The sequence below is a fragment of the Hibiscus syriacus genome, unplaced genomic scaffold (assembly GCF_006381635.1).
Source record: "Hibiscus syriacus cultivar Baekdansim isolate YM2019G1 unplaced genomic scaffold, ASM638163v2 tig00110109_pilon, whole genome shotgun sequence".
In the NCBI taxonomy this organism is placed as follows: domain Eukaryota; kingdom Viridiplantae; phylum Streptophyta; class Magnoliopsida; order Malvales; family Malvaceae; genus Hibiscus; species Hibiscus syriacus.
In genome coordinates this window covers 1,056,244-1,083,556 of record NW_024062593.1, presented here as the reverse complement: position 1 = coordinate 1,083,556, position 27,313 = coordinate 1,056,244, and the positions used below count along the sequence as shown (strand labels likewise).

The window sequence follows — 27,313 nt, the reverse complement described above, 5'->3', positions numbered from 1 at the left end:
AATAATTGATATTAACTATTTAACACTAATTATAAACATAAAAAAAAAACTCACAATCGTATACTCATAATATTTCTCAATAAAATAATATATTCTTCAACATCGATTTTCTTTTTTAAACAATACAATAAAAATAACAAATAACCTTTAAACAAGTTTTATGCATTCTTTAAAGGGTTTGAGATATAATTTTTTTTAATAAAATATTTTTAATTGTTGTAGAGTATGTAACAAAAAAATAATTGATCAAATATTATTTTTAACAAAACAATATTTCATAAAAAATTTACTTGTCAAGCAAGTAAACTTTTCACAAGATATATTTAGGTTTGTCAATCAACTTAACTTGTGAAATAAGATCTTACACCATCAATATATATATATGTTATGATCCAATTACACCTAGCGTAAAACTTTTAATTTTACACTTTTTAAGGATCGTTGGATGAAAGGAAATCAAAGGAGATTAACTCATTGTTTGTTTGTTTGTTTCAGTGAATATCTTCATATTTACTACTGTTAATCTCAACATTTGATTTCCTCTCATCCAACGATCTTAAAAAGGTGTAAAACTAAAATGTTTTACACTATGTAATTGGATCATGTCCCTATATATATAATAATTAACACGGAAATTTTTTATATTAAAACCAATTAATTTTTTATATTTGTTTTCAAAACATGTCATTTAATACAAAATAACGATGATAAAGCTAATTGATTTGCTTGTCCACTCGGTCTCAAGTGGCTGGCAGGCTTTTGCCCATTTTTCTTTTATTTGGACTTTGAAATTTGAATGCTCATCACCATCATCAATCACATGCATCACTATTTATTTATATACAGTCCAAAATTAATTTCATACTATGCTCGTATGTTATATTTACGTGTATATAAAAAATATATATTTATATACGGTATTCAACTTCATACGTGCATGCATATTTAACCACCGAAAATAATGCAGTTTGTTTTGACTGAATTTGCAAAGGCCCGAGGTAAGGAAGCTTAATTATGCCTTAAGTAATATAAAATATCTTCGGTCCAACCATGTGCTTAATATATATATATATATATCAAAGTTATTCTATGTTAATGTGTATATTGTTTTCGTTTTGATATCGATCGACATCATTGAATTTCGGCATATTATTTTAGATTTATTTTTTATAATTGAAAAAGAGAGTAGAGTTCGAATCTTGTATAATGAAGTGTCAATATTACTTATAAGGATGGAACCATGATATCAATTTAAAGGATAAAGTATAGTTAATAATATAAAATAAAGGATAAAATTAAAATAAATTAATATTTGGAGATTTAAGTAAATATTTATCGATATATATATTTTTAATAATAAAAGAATGATAGATAGTGAACCCAGAACGAAGTATAGCTTCGTCCCTAGTCACTTAACAATAATAATAATAATACCGTATAAATGTATATATTGTTAGTAATATTCAATCAAATTTGGATAAAATTATATGCATTGAAACTTGTCGTAATAATAATAATAATAATAATAATAATATGTTACAATTTTCATCATGACATGTGTTGGTTAAAACATCATGGTTATGGTAGCAAATTAGTATTAATATTTGATGAAGACGTATTGGGAAAAAGGAAGGCGTTTTGTTTAATGCTAGATGTTGAAAGAAATTTGCTAACTGCCCTAAACCAAAATAGCTCTAAAATACAGATTACTTTTATTTATTTATTTATTTATTTCTATATAATGTTCATTTTGGCCCTCAAATTATATTAATTTTCTTACCTTGATACTTAACTTTTCTCTTTCATGTTGTAGTACTTGAACTATAATGAGTATAGTGAGGGTGTTTAAATTTTTTTCACGTGTAATCGACTCTTGAGTTCACTTTTGATCTTGATTAACGATAAATATTGTAGTAGAAAGTATTGTGTAATCGACTCTTGAGTTCACTTTTGATCTTGATTAACGATAAATATTGTAGTAGAAAGTATTCGATCGTACCTAGTCTTGAACGATGGCAACAACCCTATCTTTTGACTAAATTAGAACCCTAAACTATGATTACATAATTATTAGCATCTAATCAACTTGAATAGATATTTTTTTAATAGATAAATTTTTAATTGTTACTTTTGGCTTTTTTTTAGTTGAAGACTTTCTTCCAATGAAAAAATAATTATTATTTTATTAATTAGTCTTTGCAATAACTTGAACCTGAATTTGGAAAAATAACATCCTTTAAATGAATTATTATTAAATATTAGTTTAATTAGGTGAAAAAGTGGCTTAATAGTGGATTTAAACCTTGTTTACTGTTTAGCCATAAAACTCCCATTCATAACAATCAATCAATCACATCTTCATCACTATCAATTTCTTATTAATGTTAGCAAAGTTGACTAAATTATACCTAGAGAATTAAAATTGAATTATTGATTTTTGAAAAAGAAGAGTCTAAGTTCATTATTATATTAAATTATAATTTTAAAATATTTGGAGGGGACAAAGTGGAATTGTATCATTTTAATTTTTAAGAGGGCTGACTTTGACACGAATTAAAAGTGTAATATCTCAAAATGAAATATGACAAAATTATAATATTTTTATTTTTTAAACATTGATTAAATATATATCTCGATTTATTAAATTCGTTAATGGAATTAAAAGATTCAACCTTAATGTACCATATGCATAATTATTTTAAATAATATCAATGTAATAAAAATATTACATAACGCATGAATCAAACTATTTCAATGGTCAAGAGATCGTTGTTATTGCTTGAAATCTTGGTTTTGAATACCACGTCTACATAAGTGTATGAATGTTTAATCTCAAATTATTGAATTTTTCGAATAAATTCTACCTTATATACATCCTATATAAAAAAATGCATAAGCAAGTTTAAAATATTACCATGTGAGCTTTTTTGTAAAATTGATTATGAAAAAAACATAAAGGGTACAACAACATTCAAAATTTATTTATAATATATAATATTTGTTTATATATATATATATATGTGTGTGTATATGTTTTTTCAGAAAGAATTATATATATAGTTAGGTAGGTAAAGTTTTAATAACATTAATTAGTCGGCCTAACAATACTTGCTTTTAACCTTTTGGATTAATGGAATCTTAACGAGAAATAAATTAGTATAAATTTTGTTATTAGGAATAGGGGAAAAACATGATAACATCAACACTAAACTGATGACTAATTTTTTTAATTAATCATTAGTATCTGATCTATTGACTGACTAATTCAAATCCGATACTACAGAGGTGAGGGCGACCAGTTTGCTTCATTCGCAAACGTCAGGGTTCAAACCTCTGACCTTACTTAAAGAATTTAGTATCTCGTCCTATTAGACCAATTGATTTTTGATAAATTGATAATTATTTTAAAAATATTAATAAAATATAAATTCGATTATAAAATGACTACACGTCATAAATAAAATTTTAGAAAAACAATTAAAGCATGGCATAAAAAATACGAACATAAGTAATAAACTGATCAAAATCTACACAAATGAATTTTAAAAATGTTACACTTCGATATTGTATTGTATAATTGCAATTATTAAATTATATTTTCTAAAATATGATTTTCAATACAGATAAATTATTAGGTTAAAAATGTAACTTGTTCTAACGTTGCCGGGGATAATTCTTTAATAGCATTCAAGTCTGGCACTCTGTTTTACCAATAGCTTGTTTGGTGGGAAAAAGAACGAGATTTTAATAAAAAAGAATGTTGCGGTCAAAAACCAACTAGTTTAGTCAACATGTTCCACCTACCAAAGTCCATTCTTTTAATGAAAAAAAAAATTAACTCTTATGTAAATCAATAGATCCCGGGTGAGGATAATAGTCTCTTGAAAATTTAAAAATACTATATATTTTAGATTTTATTATGTATTTTTATTAAAAGTATTTTTTACCTCTCGCGATTTTATAAATTCGTCATTTTCTAAAATTATAAAAATTTATCTCTAATATAAAATCATGCATTCATTACTGTTTATATGTTTGAAAGACGGGAATAGTCAAATACAGGGTAACGGGATTGTAACTAAATTTGGTGGTTTATGTATATATGAATTGCATCTATTTATTTAAAAAATAAATTGAATTTTAAAGTATTTATATTGTATCAATCGATTTCTTCCAGCAATTTACCATTAGTGTTGGATCAAAACTGATATAGAATGTATATTTTAAATAGGTGAATCAAATTTTAAAAATTTTAATGGGTTAAAATTTATTTATACGGTGTAAAGCTATTTTAATTTTACACATATTTAGGATTGTTAGATGAACGCAAATAAATGGTTGAGATTAAGTTATTTTTTCCAGTAAATGTTTTCTCATTTCCTACTGTTTCACTCATCCACATATTTTCACTCAGCTAACGATACTAAACATGTGTATAACTAAAATAGTTTTACATAATATAATTGGATCGTATCTCAATTTTAAATACGTGATTACTTATTGTATGAATAATTTGAATTTAAAATGATAAAAAATATAATATCATTAAAATTTAAAAGATTATTTTTTTAACATGTCATATTATCATATAAGAACAAATATTTAACGTAAAAATTGACGATAGATCAATAGAAGTGTGAAGAAAAGAGCATGACGGTCGGATGGTAGTTAGATGATGAACGGTGGTGATGAAGAGAAGAAGACTATGATTGTGTTTTAGGTTGAAAAAAAAAATGGCTGTCCCTTTCCCATATATATGGGGTAAGGGGGAGGTAAGATAGTAGGCTACCCCCAACATCAGGTTGAGGGCAGCTTCCGTAAGAGACCTCCGAATTATGAAATGCCCTCCGTAGGACCCGATCCCCACGACCTCAAGGTTAAGAACCTTGTGCTCTACCAACTGAGCTGGATGGTCATTTCGTGTTTTAGGTTGAGTTTTGTGTATATAAAAAATAATGAGAGTCAAATGTTGTTGAAACTGTTTCAAACAAAAAAAATATTTAGCCCATTACAATTAATAGGCTTATATAGCTCAGATTGATCAACAAAATTGGAAAACAAAGCCATAGAATAGGCCTAACAAACTATCCTAAAAAAACCCAATTGCTAATAAGGAACTCGTGATATATTAAAGCAATAGCGCTAAGCAAACTCATGATATATTAAAGCAGTCATCTTCGACAATTTGGATGCTAAATAGTAATGTGTACATGAAGACACAGTCATGCTCTATGCCAACTCATAGCGTCAACTGACCTGGAGGTTCAATCTTGTAAGCACGTTGTTGCTCGAGTGTAGCAGAGCATTTGACGGTTCAGAGTTCATTTCTCGCTGCAACTTACAACCAGGGACTGTTCCATCTTCTGCGATCAGAGTCGAATGGCGGTCTAACGGAAGTGTCACTCTTGAGGCTCTTATGCAAGATGGAATCACCTACTCTCAGCTTTTGGTCCATCCAAGCTCTCGTTGATATAATGGTGCTAACCAAGCACTTTACTTATCCATGCAAATGACAGGTTATTGAGTTAATTCTTGTTGATAGGAGAAATGGATTAGTGGTTTTGGCTGTTATCTCATCGGATTTGATTAGAAAGTTAAAAAAAGTAATTGGTGGAAGAGAAAGAGACAACAAACGGTTTGAAGATGATGATAAACAATCATCTGAATAGACAGAGAGAGGAGGGGGGAGAGTCCCCTTCTCCAGCCTTTGTAAGGTGGTTTATATATAAGCCCTCAGTGTTGGTATTGAGCCTAGGACAATGATAGCTATTTATAAGTAATCATGTGGCTATATCATCAATAGGATATAACTGGTAAGGATATAAAGCTCAGAAGTCTCTGAAAAACTTCAAAGACCTCAAGACTCAATAATGATAATAGAGGTGTGATTTCGAAAAAAGATTAGGTGAAGTTACAACGATATATTATTATATTAAAATTTAGAACTTAAAATAGGGAACTTGTTAAAGAAATATGTTGTTCCAAAATTGGGAGTTGGACTAGACAGCATAACAAGTTGCATCTTCTATGCTTGCTACAACAACCAGGCCCAATCCTAGGAAGCTTACCAACCAGCCAAGGGTCCAGCTGAAGTAGCAGCGCAGCAAAGTCACTGTCACAGACCGACAAACAAACACCATGTGAGAGCCACAGGGAGCCGACGTTGTCGGTTCAATGAAGTATCATGGCGAGTCCAAATTAACTCAAAAACCAAGACTAATACCAGATAAAATCAATTTCTTTCCACCTCCCACATCTCTCTTCTTTTTCATATTTTTTTAATGTGATATCATCGTTTCCAAGGGCAAAAAAGAAAGGGTAATTCGAGTTACATCAACATTGGTAGTCTAAGTCACGTTTCTAGTTCATACTATTATATCCTTCAATGGAACAAAGCAGCTAACAGGGGCATTATTGTTATTGTTGTTCTCATTATCGTTGTTCCCTTTGTCTCGAATAACACGGCCACCGTACCCATTGCATCCGCCATTGCCGCTGGTGTTGTTTACCTTGTTGAAGTGATACACATTGTACGCTGTTTGTTCCAATGTTCCTTCCCTGTACACAAACATGCCATCGTCTTCCTCCATGCACCGCCATTTCCGGGTCCGGTCATGGCTCCGGTTCAGCGGCATTCCCCTGTCCAGCCCCCACCCAAAAAAAAAAGAATCAGTGTAACCTATTAGTTTAATAGAAAGTGATGGAGCTCGAGAAACATTTACTTAATTTAATATCCAGGACTCTGCATGAATTTGCCTGTTGAGATGCTTCAAGAAAAGCCTGCTAAAACTATTAAAGAAATTCCCAAGGGTCACACACATGCACTGCACACCTCTTTCAGAATGAATTAAACTATAAGATATACATCAACCTAGTTGCATTTATTTAATTTTCACTTAACAGGTTTGAAACTTCCTCACCAAGAAACATATTACTTACATTACCCAAAATTTTAATTTTCTCCATGTTTATATCGAACAAAAAGACAAACAGTATATAATATACATAAAAACATGAATATGATCCGGAGAACATTCATAAACAGAGGTGTGATGATATACTATAATCGTTCAAGAATATTCCATACATATATGAACATGAATATAACCTCCTACTAAATTGAAAAAAAAAATATTTTAGTCCCCTAAAAGTTTATACAATTATAAATTAAGTTCAGAATTGAATACGTTAAAAACATTTTAGGCCCAAATGGAATGAATTCACAACACACAGTAAATGTGGAACAAATTTTTGAACTTTCTGTTTTGGACATATTTGATATTCGAAGAATCCAAATTAGCAGAAAAGAAAAACGGATTGGTTGCTTGGTTGAAGAGAGAGAGAGAAAAAGAAAGGGAAAATAATGAGGTACCTAACGTGGAAGAGTTCAGAAATGTCGCACATGTCGAGATAAAAGTTAACGGCGTCGAGGAAAGCGCGGTAGGTGTAAATGTGGAGCCCATCGATCCTGGGGTAAGGCAACTTCGGTCTAGGCGGAGGTTCACCGCTGCCACCACCCGTCGTTGAACGGAAGCAAGACGAAGACTTGGACCGCCACGAAACCCCAGGGGACGCCATGTAGACGTATTCCTTCCAGGAGAAGGCGGAAGAACTTCCCTGGATCGGAGGGAAACCGACGAAGCCCATGGTGGCCATGATGGGGTCGAGCTCATCGTGGGTCATTAGGGGTTTGAAGGTTTTTGTGTACCAAAGGGCGAGCTTTCTCATGCTGAGTCTCATGCAATCCTCCATTAAAACTGGGATTTCGTTTCCTGGGAAAAAATATTTTCTTTTTCTTTTTCTGCGATTGGGAAAGATTTGATTGCGTTTTATAGAGGAAAGATGGGAAAATATTTGTCATGGCACCATGATTTTTGGGACCGCATGCTCTGCATCATAAACAATATATAAATCATTATAATCAATATATTTTAACAAAACTAATTATAATTCAGATGGATCCAAGATCATAAATAAATTTATTATATTACCTACACGTATTACAAGATTGTATTACATTTATTATTTTATTTTATTATTGTCTTAATTTTATTATAGTCATTGAATTATTTAGTTCCGACGTCGGCAAACAACAATTCGCCAAGTGAAACCGGAAGAAATCGCTGCGCCTACTACACCAAAAGTCAAAGCCAAAAAAAGAACACTTCAGCTTCAATCTTCATCATCGACTGTTCCATTGTATACTTCCAGTCGTCGACCTCAACTCTCACACCGACGTGGTCCCCTCCGAACATTCAGAGTGAGTTCATCCTCCTTTCGGCAATTCCCACATCCATGAAGAAGAAGAAGGTAATGTCTTTGCTACAGGCTCTGTGCGTTGGTGGAAGCAGTATATAGAGGCTGTTCGTGAGTTGAAGTCTTATGTGTTTCACCAAAAATGGTGTCTTTACATGAATTATTCAGTTTTGAAGTTTAAAGCTACGGAGAAAGAGTTAAAAAAAAAGGAAAGTCTTCAACGATAATTGGTGTTTTAGCATAAAGCAAGTGACTCATCCGCCGCTGGAGGCATTAACGAGTTACATCTTTGTTGCGAGAAGACGGTGAATTTAAAGTTCGGATTCTATTGGGGGATGTCTAGTGTGATTAACCCTTTTTTTCTCTCTTTTGCAACGAAGGAGAATGCAGCGTTTTGAAGGTCATCAACGGTGGGCTGAAATGAGATAAGGCCCCAACGTGGGCCTGAACCATAAAAAAACAAAAGTTTGGGAATTGGTTTCTTCCTCGTTCACGCGTTTTATTTCATTTTCATTGCCAACTAAGCTTGTAAACGAACCGAACGTATATGAACGGAGGTATGTTCATGTTCGTTCATTTAATAAATAAACGAACAAAATTTTTTGTTCATGTTCGTTCATTAAGAAATATATATAGCTTGTTCATGTTCGTTTATTTAATAAATAAACGAACATAAACGAACACGAATGAATGAACATAAACGAACATAATAAACGAACACAAACGAACAGCACAAACACAAAAAAAAACTTATTCGAACACAACAAACGAATGTAAAAAAAATAAACAACAAGAATAACAACTTAAAATTCATTAATATAACCTGTAACTTTAGAATTAATTTGTTCGAATACGACAAACATATAACATATATAAATCATAAATAAGTTATATGAACATAATAAAGTCTTAAAGTTAATTTGTTCAACAAAACAATCTTCTGGAAATCCAAACAACTTCAATAATCTTCGTAATATATTCAACTTGTCATTTGTTCGAACATAAATGAACGAACATAAATGAACGAATATAAACGAACATATAATCAAACATTCACGAACGTAAATAAACGAATGAGTCATTTATTTATGTTCGTTCATTTAATTAAACGAACGTAAAACCTTATTCATGTTCAATGAATATAAACGAACTTCCGTCCATACGATTCATTAGCAACTCGCTAAATGTTAAGTTAATTTACAGGCCTATTAGCATCACCTTGCCTTCATTTAGTGAAAATACTTTTGCTTGTTCCTCTCTTGTTTCTCTTTCTTTTTTTGGGTTTCTCTGGATTCATTACTCAAAAGAGAGAAAAATGGAAAGTATCCGTTGAAAATCATGGGACCAGGAGGCTTCCATTCGATGTCCGATCAACCCAACCGAAAATTGATTTGGGAGTAGCTAAGAATTGTCCGGTTCACTAGAAATTCTACGAAGATGTCGCTGAGAATTAAGGCGGTGGTCGATGAGTTCGTGGAGAAGCTGAAAGAGGCGTTGGAAGCCGACATACAAGACAGAATAATGAAGGAGAGAGAGATGCAAAGTTACATCGAGGAACGCGAGCGTGAAGTTGCCGAGCGTGAAGCCGCATGGAAGGCCGAGCTCTCTCGCCGCGAGGTCAGTTCCCCCCCCCCCCCCCATTCCATATTAACAAAATGTAAAATTTAAGTTGATTGATTTTTTGTTAACTGGCATCAAAATAACTGCTTGATTGCCCTGCGTTGCAACTGTTTCATGCTTTGCCAAAGTTCATGGAAAGTGAGATTGAAGACGGTCTTTGTTGATTGGGTTTTCTTCATTTATCTTGAATTTGGGGTTTTGAATAATGGGTTTTTATTGTCTTTATTCGTTAATTCTTAATGAGTGGCTAATTTGCTCAAATTCTGGGCGTATTAGGTTGATTAAGTGAGGTTGATAGGCATAGGCATCCCCATGCCTTGCAAGTAATGGGAAGTAGACCCTGACTATATCCAAAGTCGAGCCGGGTCGGATTCCTAAACAGAGGCAAAGCTTTCCTTGCATTGTTTTTGCCACCCCCAAGACTCGAATCCAACACCTTGCTTAAGGACATTGAGCTCCTTACCACTCTACCCAACAAGCATTGGTGATTAGTTCGATGATCTGTAGACGTACAGTCACTACCATTTTTTATGGCTCTGAAAGTACAGCCACTACTGTAAGGTTATTTCTGATATGTTTCGTTTGCTCATGAGTGATTTAAAGTACATCCAAACTTGTACAGCCACTACTGTAAGGTTATTTCTGATATGTTTCGTTTGCCCAAGATCGGATACTTCAAAAAATAATAATAATAAAGTATTGTGATTTAGGTAAAGATGATTCAAATCCGAACTTGTAGTGGTTCGATTCTCTGTATATGTATAGTCACTGGTCTAAGGCTATTCCCTGTATTTTTAGCATGCATGTGAATGATATAAACTACGTAATTGAGTTATGCATGATGGTAGTATGAAAAAGTACTTCATAGTTGCACAAGTGTATGCTTGTGTTCTCTTGCTGTTGCTTGACTAGTTTTTGTTATTAGGAACATAACAATTATCTTCCAGGCAGAGATTGCCCGACAAGAGGCTAGGCTGAAGGCGGAAAAGGAAAACCTCGAAAAAGAGAAGAGTGTTTCAATGGGAACAGCATCGAATCAAGATAACCAAGATGGGGCACTGGAAATCACTGTAAGTGGCGAAAAGTACCGATGCCTCAGGTTCGCGAAGGCAAAGAAATGAGGCTTGTATGAAGGAGATGAAGAAGTTTTGATGTCTTCTCCTAGATTTTTGCAGCCAGGTTGCCATATTTAGAATCTTATTCAGTTTATATGCATTGATTATATATACATACGTAGGTTTGCTTTCCGACACATCCTATTGCAAGTTTCAAGTATACGATATTCGATTTTCAATTATGAAAAGCAAAATCAAAAGTTGTTTCTGTTCAACCAAAATAAACAGGTTGACATCATTTTAACATTTCTTCTGTTCAACCAAAGTGCAGATTTGGGGATGGGCTGCTCTTATTTCTTCAACTCCAAATTGAGATTCTGAATATTCTTTGACATAAAATAAAAGCATGAGTTTTTGAAATTTTTAAATTGATAAAATTATCATTTATTTTTCATTATATGTTTTTTATTATTATTATTATTATTATTTACTTTTGATTGATAGTTATATGTTAACATGAACATGAATTGTGTTGAGAAGTGTTTGCGGGCTCTCAATGTTTCATTTTATGATTAAAAAATCCTTATATGGAGTATTCATCGTTTGTCAACTGATGATTTTTATTTATGGAGCGGTCTTTTTATCTTAAAATAAAACATTGAGGGTCCGAGTATTCTAAAGAAAATAGGGTAAAAGACATCATTCTTCACTGAATTTTACTCTCTTATTTCACTCATCGTACTTTCAATTTTTTCAATTTCCTCACTGAACTTTTAAATTGTTCCTATTTTGCTCATTTTGAATTATTTTATTATTTTTCTATGTTGTGGTTTTTTTATTATTTAATATATAAATAATTTAAAATATAAAATAAAAATCGATGGTGGTTGTCCACTGTTTATTGACGTTGGACGTCACCGTCGACCGCCGTAGATGGTAATTGTTTCGATCCCAAATTTTATGGGTTGTTTTGCCTCGACCCCCTGAGTCTGAACCAGAATATGTTTCGAAGTCTACGAATTAGAGATCAAAAGTGAGGAAACCGAAATGTTTATATCGAGATTCATGGGTTTTGGGACATCTTTCGGTGAAACAACCACCAGATTGGGACTCGGGGGTCAAGGCGAAGCGACCCATAAAATCTATGATCGAACGGCTAACATTTGCAGTGGTCGACAATGGCATCCAATGCCAGTGAACAATGGACGACCACCATTTGTTTTTATTTTATATTTTAAATTATTTTTATATTTTAATAATAATAATAATAATAAATGCCACATCATATGAAAATAATAATAATAAAATAATAATTCAGAGTGAGCAAAACATGAATAGTTCAAAAGTTCAGTAAGGAAATTAGAAAAATTGAAAGTACGATTAGTAAAATAAGAGAGAATAAAATTCAGTGAGGTGTTGTGTAATTTACTCAAAAAATAATATTAAAATGATAATTTTGATAAATGTTGGAGGTTAATTTTATAATATGCCTAACTTTTTTTTTCTGTTCCTCTAAATAATTTTTCATCATCTTTATTTTTTTCTTTAATTTTTCCTCACAATTTACTAAATAAGCCAAGCAACCTCTGTAATCTTGAAGGCTAAATGTGGTGTTCCCACCTCTATGGGTGCGCCAGTTCATTTCCACCCTGTTCTTATCTGTCCTTATTGTCTCCAATTTGTCTTTCCTCGTAAGCCGTCACCCATGTTTGTGTTTATACCGGAACCGACACGAACACAAAATTTAATTGTACTCTCAATCCCTGTACTTTCACACATTTAAAATTTAGTTATTCTATTATGAATTTTATAAACGTAATCTTTCTACTCTTTTGATTTTACAATAAAGTCCGACACTGCTTAATACTCTAATTCAATTAGATTATGTGCTTTTCTTCAAATCATCTTCACTTTATTACATTGCTTTGAATTATTGAATTGTACTAACTATACATATAATATGCATCATTAATATGAATAGACAATGTATCTACCTTGATTAATGATTAATCATCATATAATTTCACTACTTAATTTATCTCAAAATAAATAAACAAAAGTAAGTAATTTATAAATAATTGTCACGTATCATGGGGACTATATTATTAAAAATGATAACTACGAACTTTAAATCTTGATTGTAAAACAGATATAAAAATAAGATATATTTATAGATTTTGACTATTTTAAAAAAAATCATTGAATTCTACTCAAATCAAATCGAATTTGCTTAATTGGATAGTCATACATTTAAAAATTTCAAATCCTCACATTATTTTAGTTTTTTAAAAATATTTTTTATTGATGATCTAATTTAATAGTATTGAAATTTTATAAATTTAAATTATTAAATTTTAATATAAAATTTTTCATATTTATTGATATAAAATTATATATTTATCCGACACGGGGCTAGCTAGTATAACGCTCACCACCAACTTCCACGGTTTATTTTTCCTTTAGGAAAAGGGAATAAAAACAGGCTGTGAACACTAACATTTCACCTCATTATCTGTTTCATGATCATCCTCTCTTGTTTCCCTTAGCAGCAACGCCACCATTATCAGCCGTCGCTAAATCTCTTTAAACCTTTCTCCTTTCCTGCCATTAGACCAGCCATGAGCTCCATTATGCAAGGCTTCCAGAAAAACACTGCACTCCCCGTAACGCAAACCGAATCCAAAGACCACCTCCTAGCATCCTACGGCCCAGGGCGGCTACGACGGCGGCTCTCCGCTCTATCCCTCAAATTACAGCCCACCTCTTCGCCGGATGCGAAGTCATGGACATTCCCCAGGCCAAAATCTTTGTCCTCCATGGGAGAGTACGCCGGTAGCTCGATCAGAAAATGGTGGGACTGGGGCTGGTCCTGGGTTCTCTCCAAAAAACCCATTTTCGCTAAGGACATCGAGATGAACGAAGAAGAAACCAGGATCCTTGGGTGCCATAACAAAGGCAGTTGGAGGCATGTCTTTTACAAAGTCAGATCTGAGGTCAGAAAACTCGTGGGATCTCATCATAAGGTTGGCCTCCCACAAACTTGCAGGTACAATCCTTTAGATTACTCCAAGAATTTCGATGATGGAAAGAGTTACACCTATGGTTGAATCTTGAAGAATTCGAATTCTACTGTCGATAAAGCTTCCTTGCTTCCAGATTTTCAGATAAAAAACACAGTAGAATTCTGGGTTTAAGCTTTCGTTAATTTGTTTTACATCATACAATGCAAATGTTCTCATATAAAGTGATATTGCTTAGAATCATCTATTAGCGACGAAAAACCGAATTGTCACTATAAGTTTTCCCCCTGCAGGATTAAGTTGTACAAGTATTGTAATAGAAATCTAGTTTCTGTGTTTGCATGAGATTGAATTTGCCAATAATTAGTGTTAATAATTTGTTACAGAGGTGTAATTTTAAGAGTTATACCAACATATTGGGTCGCTTTCTATATAAACGTCGGTGCAAATGTTTACTGAACCAGAATTGCTGATTCCAGATTTTAATTATGGATTTAGTATTAGATAAATTGTTTAAAAAATTAAAATATATCATTTAATTAAAATATTATTACAAATTAATAACAAATAGATAATTGTATTGTTGAAATTAAAATATACATTTAACGTGTCTTGATATAATAAATATTTTTAATGCTTAAAATTTATATATTTTTATTAATTTTAGGGTATATTTCATGTTTACCGCTTAAACTAATTCTTTTAGTCCGTTTTGATATCAAAATTTTTTTTTCCCAAAATCATATCAAATATTTAGCTTAAGTTTCAATTTAGCACCTCACCGTTAAAATTAAAACAACTTATGAAGTTTTTTTTTTATTTTTCTCAATGATGACATGACATTACTTATAATGACACGTTAATATTACCGTTAAAAACTTAACGGTGTAGGACTAAATTGAAACATAAACTAAATGTTAGGTATGATTTAAAAAAATAAAGTTTAGGTACCAAAACGAAATAAAATTAATAATTTAAATCTAAACATGTTGTTTACCATTAATTTTATCTTAATACTAAATAATTCAATATTTGAACTAAACCCTTACATCTATTATTTTTATATACAAAATTTAAGTTATTATTTAATAAACAAAATGTATATTAAAATAACTTTCATGTAAAATTAAAATACTAATTAAGACCTTTAATATATTTATCATTTTTATTTAAGATTTTGGTTATTATTTACATAGACAGTAAATTTTGTTTTATATAATTTATTTATTTTAATCTCAAATTATATAATCTAAAATTTAGATAAAACAAATAATACTAAAATAAATAAGGTGTAAAATAACATAAAAATAATCCAATATTTTATATAATTGATAACTTTTTCCATTTTTGTTGGTAAAGAAACTGCACATGTCCTACATGTGTCTTCTATTACTTCATGCCAAGTTTTGCCAACTAACAAATGGCTTTTAGTTGGATTGACCAAATAAATAAAGGGTAAACTAAACATTTAGTGCTTAAACTATTATTTTTATTACATTTTGGTACTTAATTTTTTTTTCAAAATTATATCTAACGTTTAGTTTATGTTTCATTTTGGTATCCTATAGTTAAAAACTTAACGGTGATGTTAACAAATCGACATAAGATAATGTCACATCATCATCGAAAAATTAAAAAAAAAATATCACGCCAATAATTCTATTGATTGTTTAATGATGAGATACCAAATTAAAACTTACACTAAATGTTAGGTATGATTTTCTAAAAAAAATAAAGTATAGACACCAAAACAAAACAAAAGCAATAGTTTAGATACTAGACATATAATTTACCCGTAAATATAAATAAATAATGATAGGAACTTCCTAGCTTCTAAAAAGTAATAAATTTTATTATTATGTATTGATGACGTTGCATTTCATATTGCTTGTAACTTGGAAGTTAGATCTACCATTATTAAATTTACCAAAGAATTAAGTGTGTATATATATACAAACGAAAGTATGTCATGTTCTTAATAAAATAAGAGTTAATTGCATCATATGTCCCCAAACTATTACCTTTATTTTAAATTGATCCTTAAACTTTTGAGAATTCTAATTTCATCCCTAAACTATGAGTCTCATTCTAAATTAATCCTTCAGCTTTTGAAAATTTTAAATCAATCCCCAGACTTTTGAATATTCTAATTTCATCTCCAAATACATCCAAATATGTAATTAGTGTCAACCATAATTTAACCTAAATTTTATTTTATTTTTCATATAATAATATAACTTGACCTAATGATTTACCTAATGATTTTATTAATAAGGGATGTGATTAGTATATATGTATAGTTTAGGATTTGAACATAATTCATTCTATTTATAAAGCTCAAGATTCAAACACTGCATATTGTTTAAAGAACTTAACGTCTTGTCTTGGAAATAAAAATGTTGGGACATAAAGCTGAAAAGGGAGAAAAATGAAGCAGTTTCACAACACAATATCTGCAAATCCTTAATAAATCAACACAAAAACATCAATTAAAGACATAACTAATGACATCGTAATTTCAACAACTTCAACACTTCCACAGACTCCTCAAGTTTAAAAACCCATGATTGTTCAATAGCATCTCACTAAATACTCCAACAAAGAACCTCTCACAACCATTTCTTCACCACAAAGTCCCGGAGCATCGAGGAACCAGAACTGTTTCCCGAACGGTTTGTCATGGATCATCATCTACTGGCATTGATGTACAAACTGCGAATAAGTAGACATCATTACTATGTAATTCGGAGAAGGTCAAAAGGTCCGGTAAGGGGGGACACGGGTCCTTTTCTTTAAGAGAAATCGACAATCACATTTCTGAGTTATCGTGGCGAAGTCTTTCTCGGTACCTTTAATGATAATGCCAACACCAATGCAACAATATTGGAGTTTTTCGGTACTTGTTACTCCGTCCAACTTACGGGGTTTTCAAAGGCGTCTTTATTCTTCACCATTACTTCTAAAAGTAGATTATGTGGCTGCTTTATTTTACTTGTGGTTCAACTATCTTGGATGTATGTGTGTCAGTGTGTGTATATACGATGCTTCTACGGAGCTAGACGGAAGATACCTGTACATGATGTGCGTGGCTGGAAGTTATAGAGCTGCGGGGGCATCTCTCATGCTTATATTCAGACTGTTTCGCATGGTTCGTCTACCGATTCCTGCATTACCTTTTTGCATCATGGCAACAAATTCACCATAATCAATTCTTCCATCCTGAAAAAGAAATGCAGTAGTATCAGGGAATCGAAACTTAATCATCAAATGAAGGAAAAAAGAACTGTTCCAACAAAAAAAACAGTGCGGCGAGGATCGAGTATCTGCTATAGCACAAACCCCACAACTTTGTCTAATGTAAATGGACATGTTATCACATCTTGTTATTACCAGTAGCACGCTAGACCATATAAGAAAACAACCATAAAGTTTGATGAAACAAATTAGGTAGCTCAAGAATGTCGTTACCATCCAATTGTGAAGGTAAGATGACTTACATTATCTTGATCAACTTCTCTAATTATATCCTCGAGCAGAACATCGGTCATGTTATGCTCAGCGCAAGCTTGCTGAAGCTCATCAACTGTAATATAGCCACTTCCATCCTTATCAAAGTATCTGAATGCTGCAACGAGATGCTCCTCACGCTCTAGTTTGTTAAGGTGAACCGTTGCAGCTATAAATTCTCCATAATCAATGGTCCCACTATTGTCGACATCAGCCTAAGAACACAAATAAACAAGCTCAGATGATTCGGTTGCAAACATGCAAATTAATACGGGAAATAAGTGACAAGCAGTATAACCACATATTTATGAACACGTATAAGTTGGCATTTAGACATTAGACCATATGAATACAAAGCAAAGCAAAGACATTAAGCAAGAAAAAGAAAAGAAATGAATGAATGATTCAAAAAAGAGCAGTATGGAGAAAGATAAGATAAAAGGACAATGAACCGAATATTTAGATATCCACTTTGTAACAAACTTACAGCATCCATAAGGTCCCTTATCTCCGTATCTTTCAAGGTAGAGCCATATCTTCGTAAACCGGCTTTGAGTTCATCAAATGTGATTGCACCACTGTTATCAGTATCCATAGCTGTAAACATTTCTCTCAAACCAGCAATCTCCTCCTCGGATAGACTTTCAGCTATCACCTGATAGTAAGAAGAGGGCAGAGAAAGTTTAAATCCAACATGAACTTCCAATAACTCTAAAATATCGAGTGCAAAGACATGTTGGAGTGAGGCAGGGAAATATTTGAGAGGAAAAAACGGTGCATTCTTTGTTTAATGACAAACAGCTAGCTTCTGCTGCATCGATTGCATATTAGGCCTTCATGGCACGAAGAAAACATTGTATGATTTATTTGACAAAACCCTTGTTTTACATATACATCCCGTTTCATCTCTCACAATGTGCAGACTGATACACAGATGAAGACTTTGGAACATACACCATCTCAAGAATCTTACCCGTAAAGCCATCTTCTTTAGTTTATTCATTGCTGAGAATTGTTTAAGGCGAGACAGTACAGCTGGATCCAGTGCCCTATCAGGAGCAACCCCATTTTCACCAATCCAAGGATGGCCTAAACGATTCAAAAGAAAATATATTATATGGAGAAGTTAATCTTTTTGTCAGTTCATTAACACCAACTTAGATAATAATTGAGAGGCGGTATATACAACATACATAATACTTCGTGAGCAGTCAGCCGCTCTGAAGGTCGAGAGCATAACATCTTTCTAATTAAGTCCTTTGCACTATCAGATATCAGGGCCATGGATCCGAATCAAAGTCATATATCCTTTTAACACTGCATCAAATATTCCTTGCTGTGTTTCTGAAGAAAAGACAGAATCACTCTTAAGTACAGAATTACTTAAAAACTCTTCAAGTTACATAACCATAAAACATTATAAATACCTGCCCAAAACGGCGGAACACCACTTAGCAATATATAGAGTATTACTCCTGCAGTCCATACGTCTGCTTCTGGTCCATAATGCTTGAGGAGTACTTCAGGAGCAACATAATACGGGCTGCCAACCACGTCGGTAAAAACTTGGCCTAACATGGTAAACCGCACATTTTGTCAATCAAATTGATTTAAGAAGAGATCAATTTCATTATATTCTAAAGGGGCCCAATTAGCAAATTATTAAGTTACTCGCTAAAAATAAGAAAAATTGGCTCTTCAATTCTGAAATGTTAAGTATTGGAATCAGATTTAAGCAAGATCGAGTAAATGACCTACAAACTGAGGAACAAGTAGTGGCTTAAAGGCATCAAAAAAAATATTCACCATTAATTACTTGGAGTATGCTCCAGCCTCCAGCTACTTATGTTGTAACAATTAGTTCCATACCTGGTTTAAAGAAGACGGAGAGTCCAAAATCAATGGCCTTGAGAGAAAAATCATCATCCTTGTTAACTAACAAGAAATTCTCGGGTTTCAAGTCTCTATGCATAACCCCGAGCGAATGACAAGCCTCGACAACCCCAACAATGATCTTAGTCAATTCAGCAGCTTTCCTCTCGGAGTAATGCCCTCTCTGGATAATGCGGTCGAACAGTTCACCTCCTGAACAAAGCTCCATCACGATATGCACGTACAAGGTATCCTCATATGCGCCCTTAATCGTCACGATGTTCTTATGACCAGCCAAATGGTGCATTATCTGAATCTCCCTCCGAACATCCTCAACATCCTCTTTGGAGATCAACTTCCTCTTGGATATCGACTTACAGGCATACTCGATGCCCGTGGAGATCTCGGTGCACAAGTAAGTAGTCCCAAACTGTCCTTGTCCTAGCTTACGACCCAAAGTGTAAAGGTCACGGATGTTGGGGGTCTTATGACCCAAACATAGTAAGCCTGGTGATCAATACCGCGCCTCATGTTGTTGTCTTTCTTGTTAGTGGGCTAATGAGGGGTAAGTTGGGTCTTTTTTGGTGGTTTCTTTGGAGAATTCTTGAGCAATGAGCTGTTGAGAGTTCACGGTGGAAGGGGAATAATCGGTGGTGGAATTCGATCGGCCGGACGAAGTGTTGGTAGCGGTGCGGTTCGAAGAATAAAGCTTCCCCTTGAAAGATCCACGGCATGTATTGCCCATGAAACAATCAATATTTCTCCCACGACACTATTTTCCTCATCCAATGATATCTCATCAATTTACACTAACAAAACAGAAGGAAACAAAATGTAAGCTTTCAATAATTCCCAGAAATTTTCATGCTAAACCCATAAATCTAAGCATCAAAAAAACCCATATCAGATCAGAGCATCAAAATTAGAAAGAAACTTTTCACTGATTTGCAATAAACCAAATAAGTTATGTAAAGTAACAAAGTCAGCACCTTTTCTATAGCTAAAAGAGATATCAAGCTGCCAAAAGATCTAAGCACAAATAGGAATCAATAAAAGGGGAGAGAGAGAGAGAGATGAATTACCAGTTTTTTAGTGGAAAAAAGGAAGAAAAGTTAGATTATTAAAGGAAATGGGTAAAGATGATGGATTCTAATAAGAACACATCCGTAAGAACCAGCTGTGTGCTGGGTGTATTTTAATGTTTGAAATTAGATTATGATTTTGTTGTTATTTGTATGGGAGGGTGAAGTGTTTCTAAGAACTATCGTCCTTGCCGAGTGCTGACCGCCTCGCTCTCCTCTCTTTCTTCTTCCTTTCTTTTTGCCCTTTTTCACCTTAAAAAAACGCGGCTTTAGCGAAATTATGGGTTTAATTATGACTTACATCCCTTTTTCTATAAAATTTATAATTTATCTTTATATTTAATTTGTCAGCCTTTTATCCTCGTACTTCACAAAAATTGCATGGTTGTCCGAAACAGATCAAATTGATGGTCCGATCAATTAAAATAGTAAATAAAATCAGAAACTGTATGAGTAACTAATTGGATTAGTTTCTCAACTTTTGTGAAGGACAAAGATTAAATTATGATAAATTACATTAAATGGACTATAATTTCATATTCTTTTTGCTAATTCCTTACATATAAATTTTTAAACTATTTATTTTCAGGTCAGTGATATAATGACCATGTTTAAACACCTTACCAAATTGAATTAATTTATCAAATTTTATAAAGTACAATGATCAAATTTTGATAAATTATAGTATATGGACTAATTTAATAATTTTCATAAAATAGAAAGGTGATATTCCAAATTAGACCACAAATATTAGTTAATTTACTGTTTTTACAATCATGTTAAAGGGTAAAACCATCGATGCTCACTGTTGATCTTTTCTCCCATGTTGGAGAATAACGAAAACGTTGGTTTTATAGTGATCTGATTGGTGCGTATTAATCACGCGAAGTAAAAGGTTGGTGGGCTTGCGACATGTGTTCTAAGGTTGTTTTGGTCAAAATATTATAGCAGTCTTGAAACTAGAAACTTACGAGCAACTTTGAAGTTTGAACTATGAAGTTTCCCGTGCATGCCAACTTTCACTTTGACTAATATACCCTTTTTTGTTTTTCTCGTTGACCTTCTGTGTTTGTAATTCAGAATAAATAGAAGATTTATTTGAACCGGACTTGAGCACATCCATAACACTATGGTCTAAATCTTGAATTGGTCCCTAAACTTATATATACTTTAATTGAATTTCAAAGCATCAATATCGTATCAATTAAACTCTTCTATTAGTTTAACGTCAATTTAAATGTTAGATGTCAGTAAAAATCTAACCTATAGGCATAGGGCCCTCATAATGGTAAAATTACAGTTTGACCACATAATGGAAAAAATCAATTCAATCCAAATTTTTTAAAAATATGCTTTGGAACATATTTTAACTGATTAATTTTTTATTTAATCATCGATATCTGAATTATTGAACGATTAATTAGATATCTTATTTGAGCTGGTTAAATTAATGAAAAAAAAAGATTGATATTATATTTATATTTTAAGGACTTAATTATAACATTTAAAACTATAAATAAATAATTTTTATTATTTTTAATATAAATATTTCCCTATAAAACTTAGTAGTTAAGATCCAAACTCCTTTACTTTTTTTAGGTTATTTTGGCAAGTTGCCTTATTAGACAGAATCTAACAGTGGAATTGGAATAATAAAAATGACAGAAGCACATGAACATGAAGAATCAAATCCTAAATATGTATTTTTTAAATAATTTTAAATTTAAATCAGACCCTTAAACATTAAAATGCAACATACTCTAATTTAACAAAAATCTATTAATAGTATATTATCAGTTAAAATTTAATTTTCAAATCAAAGTTCAGGAAACATAAGTAGGATACTAAATATTAAGGCTTTAAGAGTATAGGGACTCGGGACGTAGTTAAACCATTTATTAATGGGCCACGCTTACGTAATCACTGAACTCAGCTTCAAACGTTATTACTTGTAAATATCGGTGTTAAAAGTCATATTTTAAATATTTAAATATATATAATAAAAATAATATATGCACTCGAGGTGAATTGTTTTTTTTAATAAACTATATTTTAATAATACCATTTGTCCTATTTAGAATTTAAGATTTTAAATTTAGAGTTTAGAGTTTAAGAATTATAATCTAAGATTTATTTTTTAAGATTCCAGTAAAATTATAAGATAGTAATTGTATCGGATGTTAAATGTAAATAAAATATTTTTAAAGAAACGTATATAAAAATGAATTTAACATTATTTTAAAAATAATATTAACATCACTTTACAAATAATTGAAATCCCTTACAAGAAACTGACATCAATTATTTAATCTCACCGGTCTAAATACTTTTATTTTTCTTAATTTTAATATCATAATTTAAATTTTTTTAACTTCATCTTTAAAAATATTTAAATAATTAATACACATGATAGATGTACGTGGAAAGTGCCAAAATTTACCGACCATATTACATAGGATTCCTCTATCTCCGCTCAATCCCACAAAAACAAAAGCTACAACAACTATTTGTTTAGTTTTACGGTCAAATTACACTACCAGTCCCTATACTATTTTCAGGATTGAAATTTTATCTCTTAATATTAATCTTCTGGGTTTATTTTTTTTCCTGCACTTTTAGTTTAATTATTGTTGAATTGATAGTATTATCAAATTATTTTTATTAAATTGGATTATCTGAAAATTATTTTCAAAAAAAGTACTCACACAGTCAATATGACACTTGTGTAATGCCAAATAAACAGCTAAAATATCGAACATGTGATTCAAAGATTTTTTATTCTGATTCTTGAGTTGTAAGGTTATAGGGTGATGGTTCGAAGAAACACTATGAAAGTCGATAATTTTGCTTTTGCTTTTTCTTATATGGTCTTCATGAAGCTTTGAATTTATTTTTTAAAACAATATTATTAATTGGAATTTAATTTTTAAACAAAAAGATGAAAGGATTAAAATTAAAATGTGTAAAGAGTATGAGGACTGGAAGTATAATTAGACACCATCTAACCGTATTAACCTTGCCTAGAAGTAAATGAAGTTTTAGGATCTTCATTTCCCCCAAGTCTAAGGTAACCAAGCAAGTAGGCCGCCGATATTGTTCAGAGATATATAACTAAAGCCTATGGCTATGTTTCCACCTTCCCCGTATTTTCGATGTCTATTTTATTAATAGGGTAAATTACACATTTTTATACCTAAACTACTACTTTTGTTTCATTTTGGTACCCTAAACTATATTCTTTTTAAAATCATACCTAACATTAAGTTTAAGTTTCATTTTGGTACATCTCTGTTAAAAACTTAACGGTGATGTTGATGTATCACCATAAAGTAATGCCACATCATCATTGAAAAGAATAAAAAAACGTCATGTCAACAGTTTTGCTAATTTTTTAATAGCGGGATACCAAATTGAAATCTAAATAAACATTCGACATGATTTTAAAAAAATAAAGTTTAAGCATTAAAACAAAATAAAAATAATAATTTAGGCACTAAAAATGTAATATTATTCTTTTCATAGACTGAGTCAAACATAACTTATACATGTACATTAAAAAAATGATAATATAATTGCAAGTCCCCATATGTTGAAAGTTCAGATCCAGAAGAATTCACAGAGCTAGGCCAAGCGGAAAATTAGCACAACTATAAGAAGCTAAACTAATCTCAAAGTTCAAAATCTCAATATTTGCTTATTTTTCAATTATACTTTATTATGCCACGTCAACAATAATGTTGATAGATTTTTGATAATTCAAAAATAATTTATTTTTTAAAATAAAAACTGAAATATTGAGATTTAAATTGACACATCGATAAAAATGTTAACTGTTACTTGATCGTTAAATATGATTTATTTGAAAAATTAAAACTTCAAGGTCTAAATTACCAAAGAAAAAACTTTAAAGGTACAACTGAAAAATATAGCAAACATTAAGGGTTTTTTTTGCCATTATACTAATAATTTATTATCATTGAGGAAGGTAAACGAATCAAGTCGAGCTCAAGTATTATTATATTCGATTTTATTAAAAAAGTTAGAAATTAAACTCGACTCGTGTGCTTAAAAAGTTTACAGCCCTACATGTGATGTGCGCTTCTGAAAGAGTATTAGTCTTTGGCCACCATGGGCTGCCTATGATGAATAATGATGCTGCGGATGGTACTGATATTATGTAGATGAACATATGTTATGGCTTTGCTAGTTGAGGGGCTTGGTGTTGAAGGTGAAACGTCGATAGAAGAGAGTAAATCATTAGCCCCATCAATCGGGATTATAAACATCTTGATATATCCGCCGGAAAAGATTGAATCAAGTTATATGGGACTGAAGAAGGTCTTTCTTGGACGGTCAGACCTGTCAACCAGTTAGAACCGAAGAGTCGGATGAGGACAGTGTCGACGAGCAATCTGATGACAATGCACGGACTCCTTCGATCTCACGGCAGGGACATAGTTCCAACTGCACAGGAAAAAGCATTGAAAGCAGGAAACACTGCAGTCCAGTGATTACAAATGCTGGGGATTGGTGGTGGTTGGCATCTAGCATGAAGATGATTTGAGAAAGAAGGCCGAGATGGAAAAAAGGAAACGGCATTTCAAAGAGTTTACATGCACAAAGAGAGCATACAAAGATCTAGACAGAGGTCTGTAATGTCTCGGACTTGTGCTGATGCCCTTGCAGGCTACGGCTATGTCCATGCTGCTGCTTTGGTGAGTCAGTCAGCTCTTTCTTCCAAGTATCTTATGAAGCAGCTGAAACCGCAAAGGGACCAAATTGGAAGGGTGAACCAGGAGTTAAGCCTGCTTTAGTAGTAGGTGTGGGAATTGAAATGCTTCAGCAGGTAATGTGGAGAACCTAGCCTTGTTGTGCTACTGCACTGCTTCTTTTCTTTCAAAAACTGACCCAAATAACTCTTCTAACTTGTGCATGCACAAATATCAAGTAATCTCTATAGTCTCATCTTAAAATCATTTCCTAGTATCAGTTCATCTGCTGCATCACTACTTAGTTCGATTTGTTGATGTTTCCTAGTATAACCGTTGCCATGAGGTTCTTCTTCGTCAATGTTGCCAAGAGTTCTATTCGAATGATAACACATCTTACTTTGAAACAATGGATATCTTCTGCATCATGAAATTCAAAACACAAGATATATGTGCTGAGATCTTCCCCACACCGGTGGCGGCATCTGCATCACCATATGCTCCCTTGTGTACCTAAGTATTCACAACTGGCATTGTTCAAAGCAGGTTAAGAACAACTGAGTTAGTGATTTAAAGTTTTGATCTTCATTCATAATCATCTTCCAGGTATTGTATATGTTTTGCTAAGACATAACGTAAAGATCATAAAGATCAGGTTTTATTTCAAAGTCATGAAAATGAAGCTTTCACACATTGCAACAACTTGACTGAAATTTGCGAAATCAAAGGCAAATATATGCTTTTGATCATCATCTGGGAACACTGTCAATGAGTCTAGCACCAACTCGATCAAGCCTTTTAACCATTGCAACCGATCTCAAATTCCCTTCTTCCAGAAAAGCTTCCACCATTTTTTGCCCAATCTCCTCCCCCTTCTCTTCGTTGTCAATCACAGCCACCGCAGTAGGCCCAGCTCCGCTTATTGTACAACCGAAAGCTCCAGCCTTGATTGCCGCCTTCTTCACAGCCTCCATTCCCGGAATCAATGGTGCCCGTTTTGGCTCTACAATCTTGTCCGACGACATTGCTTTCCCCAACCCCACCACATCACCCTCCAACACCGAAGCTACCAGCGCACCGGCTTGGCTGCAATTCCACATGGTGCGGCATCCCAACTTCCGCAGGCAAACCGCCCGCATCTTCTTCGTGGGAGCCTCGAATTCCGGATGACCAAAATGAAAAACAGTTCCTGATTTTGTGGGAAAATTAAGGGTTTTACCTCCAGAGGATCATAACTTTTGATTAGAACAAAACCTCCCATGACTGCTGGAGCAATATTATCAGCGTGATAACCGGAAACTTTGGCTTCGGATTCTAATCCGGCGAGAACCAGCTGATCGACTCCGAGTTTAGCACCAAACAGTTCGTTGACAGCCACTGCAGCGGCGGCGGCGGAGGCGGCACTGGAACCGAGGCCACTGCCTAAAGGTAAGCCTTTCTCGAGTTTGAGCGAAAGGCCGAAAGAACGAATGTTGAGCATTTTCATAGTGACAATGGCAGCGATGCCAGCACAGTTGAAAAGAGGATTAGGGCTGAGTTTAGAGGAGCCAGAGATTTCAGAGATCGAAACGTGACCGGGGGTGACAGAAGAGTCGATGCTGAGCGAGACGCAATCTCCGAGGCCATCAACGGCGGCGCCGAGGAAGTCAAAACCCGGGCCGAGATTGGCAACGGTGGCTGGAGCGAAGGACTTGACGGAGGTGAAGACTGGCTCGAGCTCTGTAGTGGTGGTGGTTGAAAATGAGGCTTTGCATCTCAAAAGGGGGACCTTTTTGGGTGTGGATACAGGGAAGTTGATGGGTTTTAGAGGGGATTGAAATTGGAAGCAGATTGCCATTGCACAAGGACGAAACTTTTAGGAAATTAGGGTTCTACTGAAAGAAACAGGAAGCCACAGTGGTTGGGTTGGTGGGTTTTCGGATTCTTTCTCGGAGATGCTCAGCCCATATTATAACACTGGTTACCAGACCTTAATCTTGCTTAAATTTTTAATCCCATTAGTGATTAGTTGAGGTTAGGGTATTTTTTTAAAAAACTAACCATTAAATCTAAAATAATAACAGATATCAAAGTTTTCATTAAAAAGTATTTCATTATTAATGTTTTTTATTTAACTATCGGTGTGTATATAATCTATCGATCCGTTAATTTAGATTGGATATTTTATATATCTATAAATGAGGATGATCCTT

The 27,313-nt window shown here is 32.9% G+C and overlaps 3 protein-coding genes and 2 pseudogenes across 3 annotated transcripts; 2 read left to right on the top strand and 3 right to left on the bottom strand.

Annotated features, from left to right (window-relative positions):
- Window positions 1-6,252: 6,252 nt before the first annotated feature.
- Window positions 6,253-7,777, bottom strand: LOC120214836. Its single transcript, XM_039212638.1, has 2 exons — window positions 7,373-7,777; window positions 6,253-6,639 (listed from the first exon to the last, which is right to left on the bottom strand). The coding sequence occupies exons 1-2, from the start codon at window positions 7,750-7,752 to the stop codon at window positions 6,366-6,368; spliced, it is 654 nt and encodes a 217-aa protein (XP_039068569.1). The 5' UTR covers window positions 7,753-7,777; the 3' UTR covers window positions 6,253-6,365.
- A 1,817-nt stretch (window positions 7,778-9,594) lies between these two features.
- Window positions 9,595-11,026, top strand: LOC120214828. The gene is made up of 2 exons (XM_039212629.1): window positions 9,595-9,873; window positions 10,824-11,026. The coding sequence occupies exons 1-2, from the start codon at window positions 9,694-9,696 to the stop codon at window positions 10,995-10,997; spliced, it is 354 nt and encodes a 117-aa protein (XP_039068560.1). The 5' UTR covers window positions 9,595-9,693; the 3' UTR covers window positions 10,998-11,026.
- Window positions 11,027-13,549: 2,523 nt separating this feature from the next.
- On the top strand, window positions 13,550-14,038 carry LOC120215044. The gene has a single exon (XM_039212838.1). It carries the CDS (start codon window positions 13,550-13,552, stop codon window positions 14,036-14,038), a length of 489 nt encoding a protein of 162 aa, XP_039068769.1.
- A 2,355-nt stretch (window positions 14,039-16,393) lies between these two features.
- On the bottom strand, window positions 16,394-20,667 carry LOC120214973 (annotated as a pseudogene).
- Window positions 20,668-25,820: 5,153 nt separating this feature from the next.
- LOC120214972 lies at window positions 25,821-27,053 on the bottom strand (annotated as a pseudogene).
- Window positions 27,054-27,313: the final 260 nt, after the last annotated feature.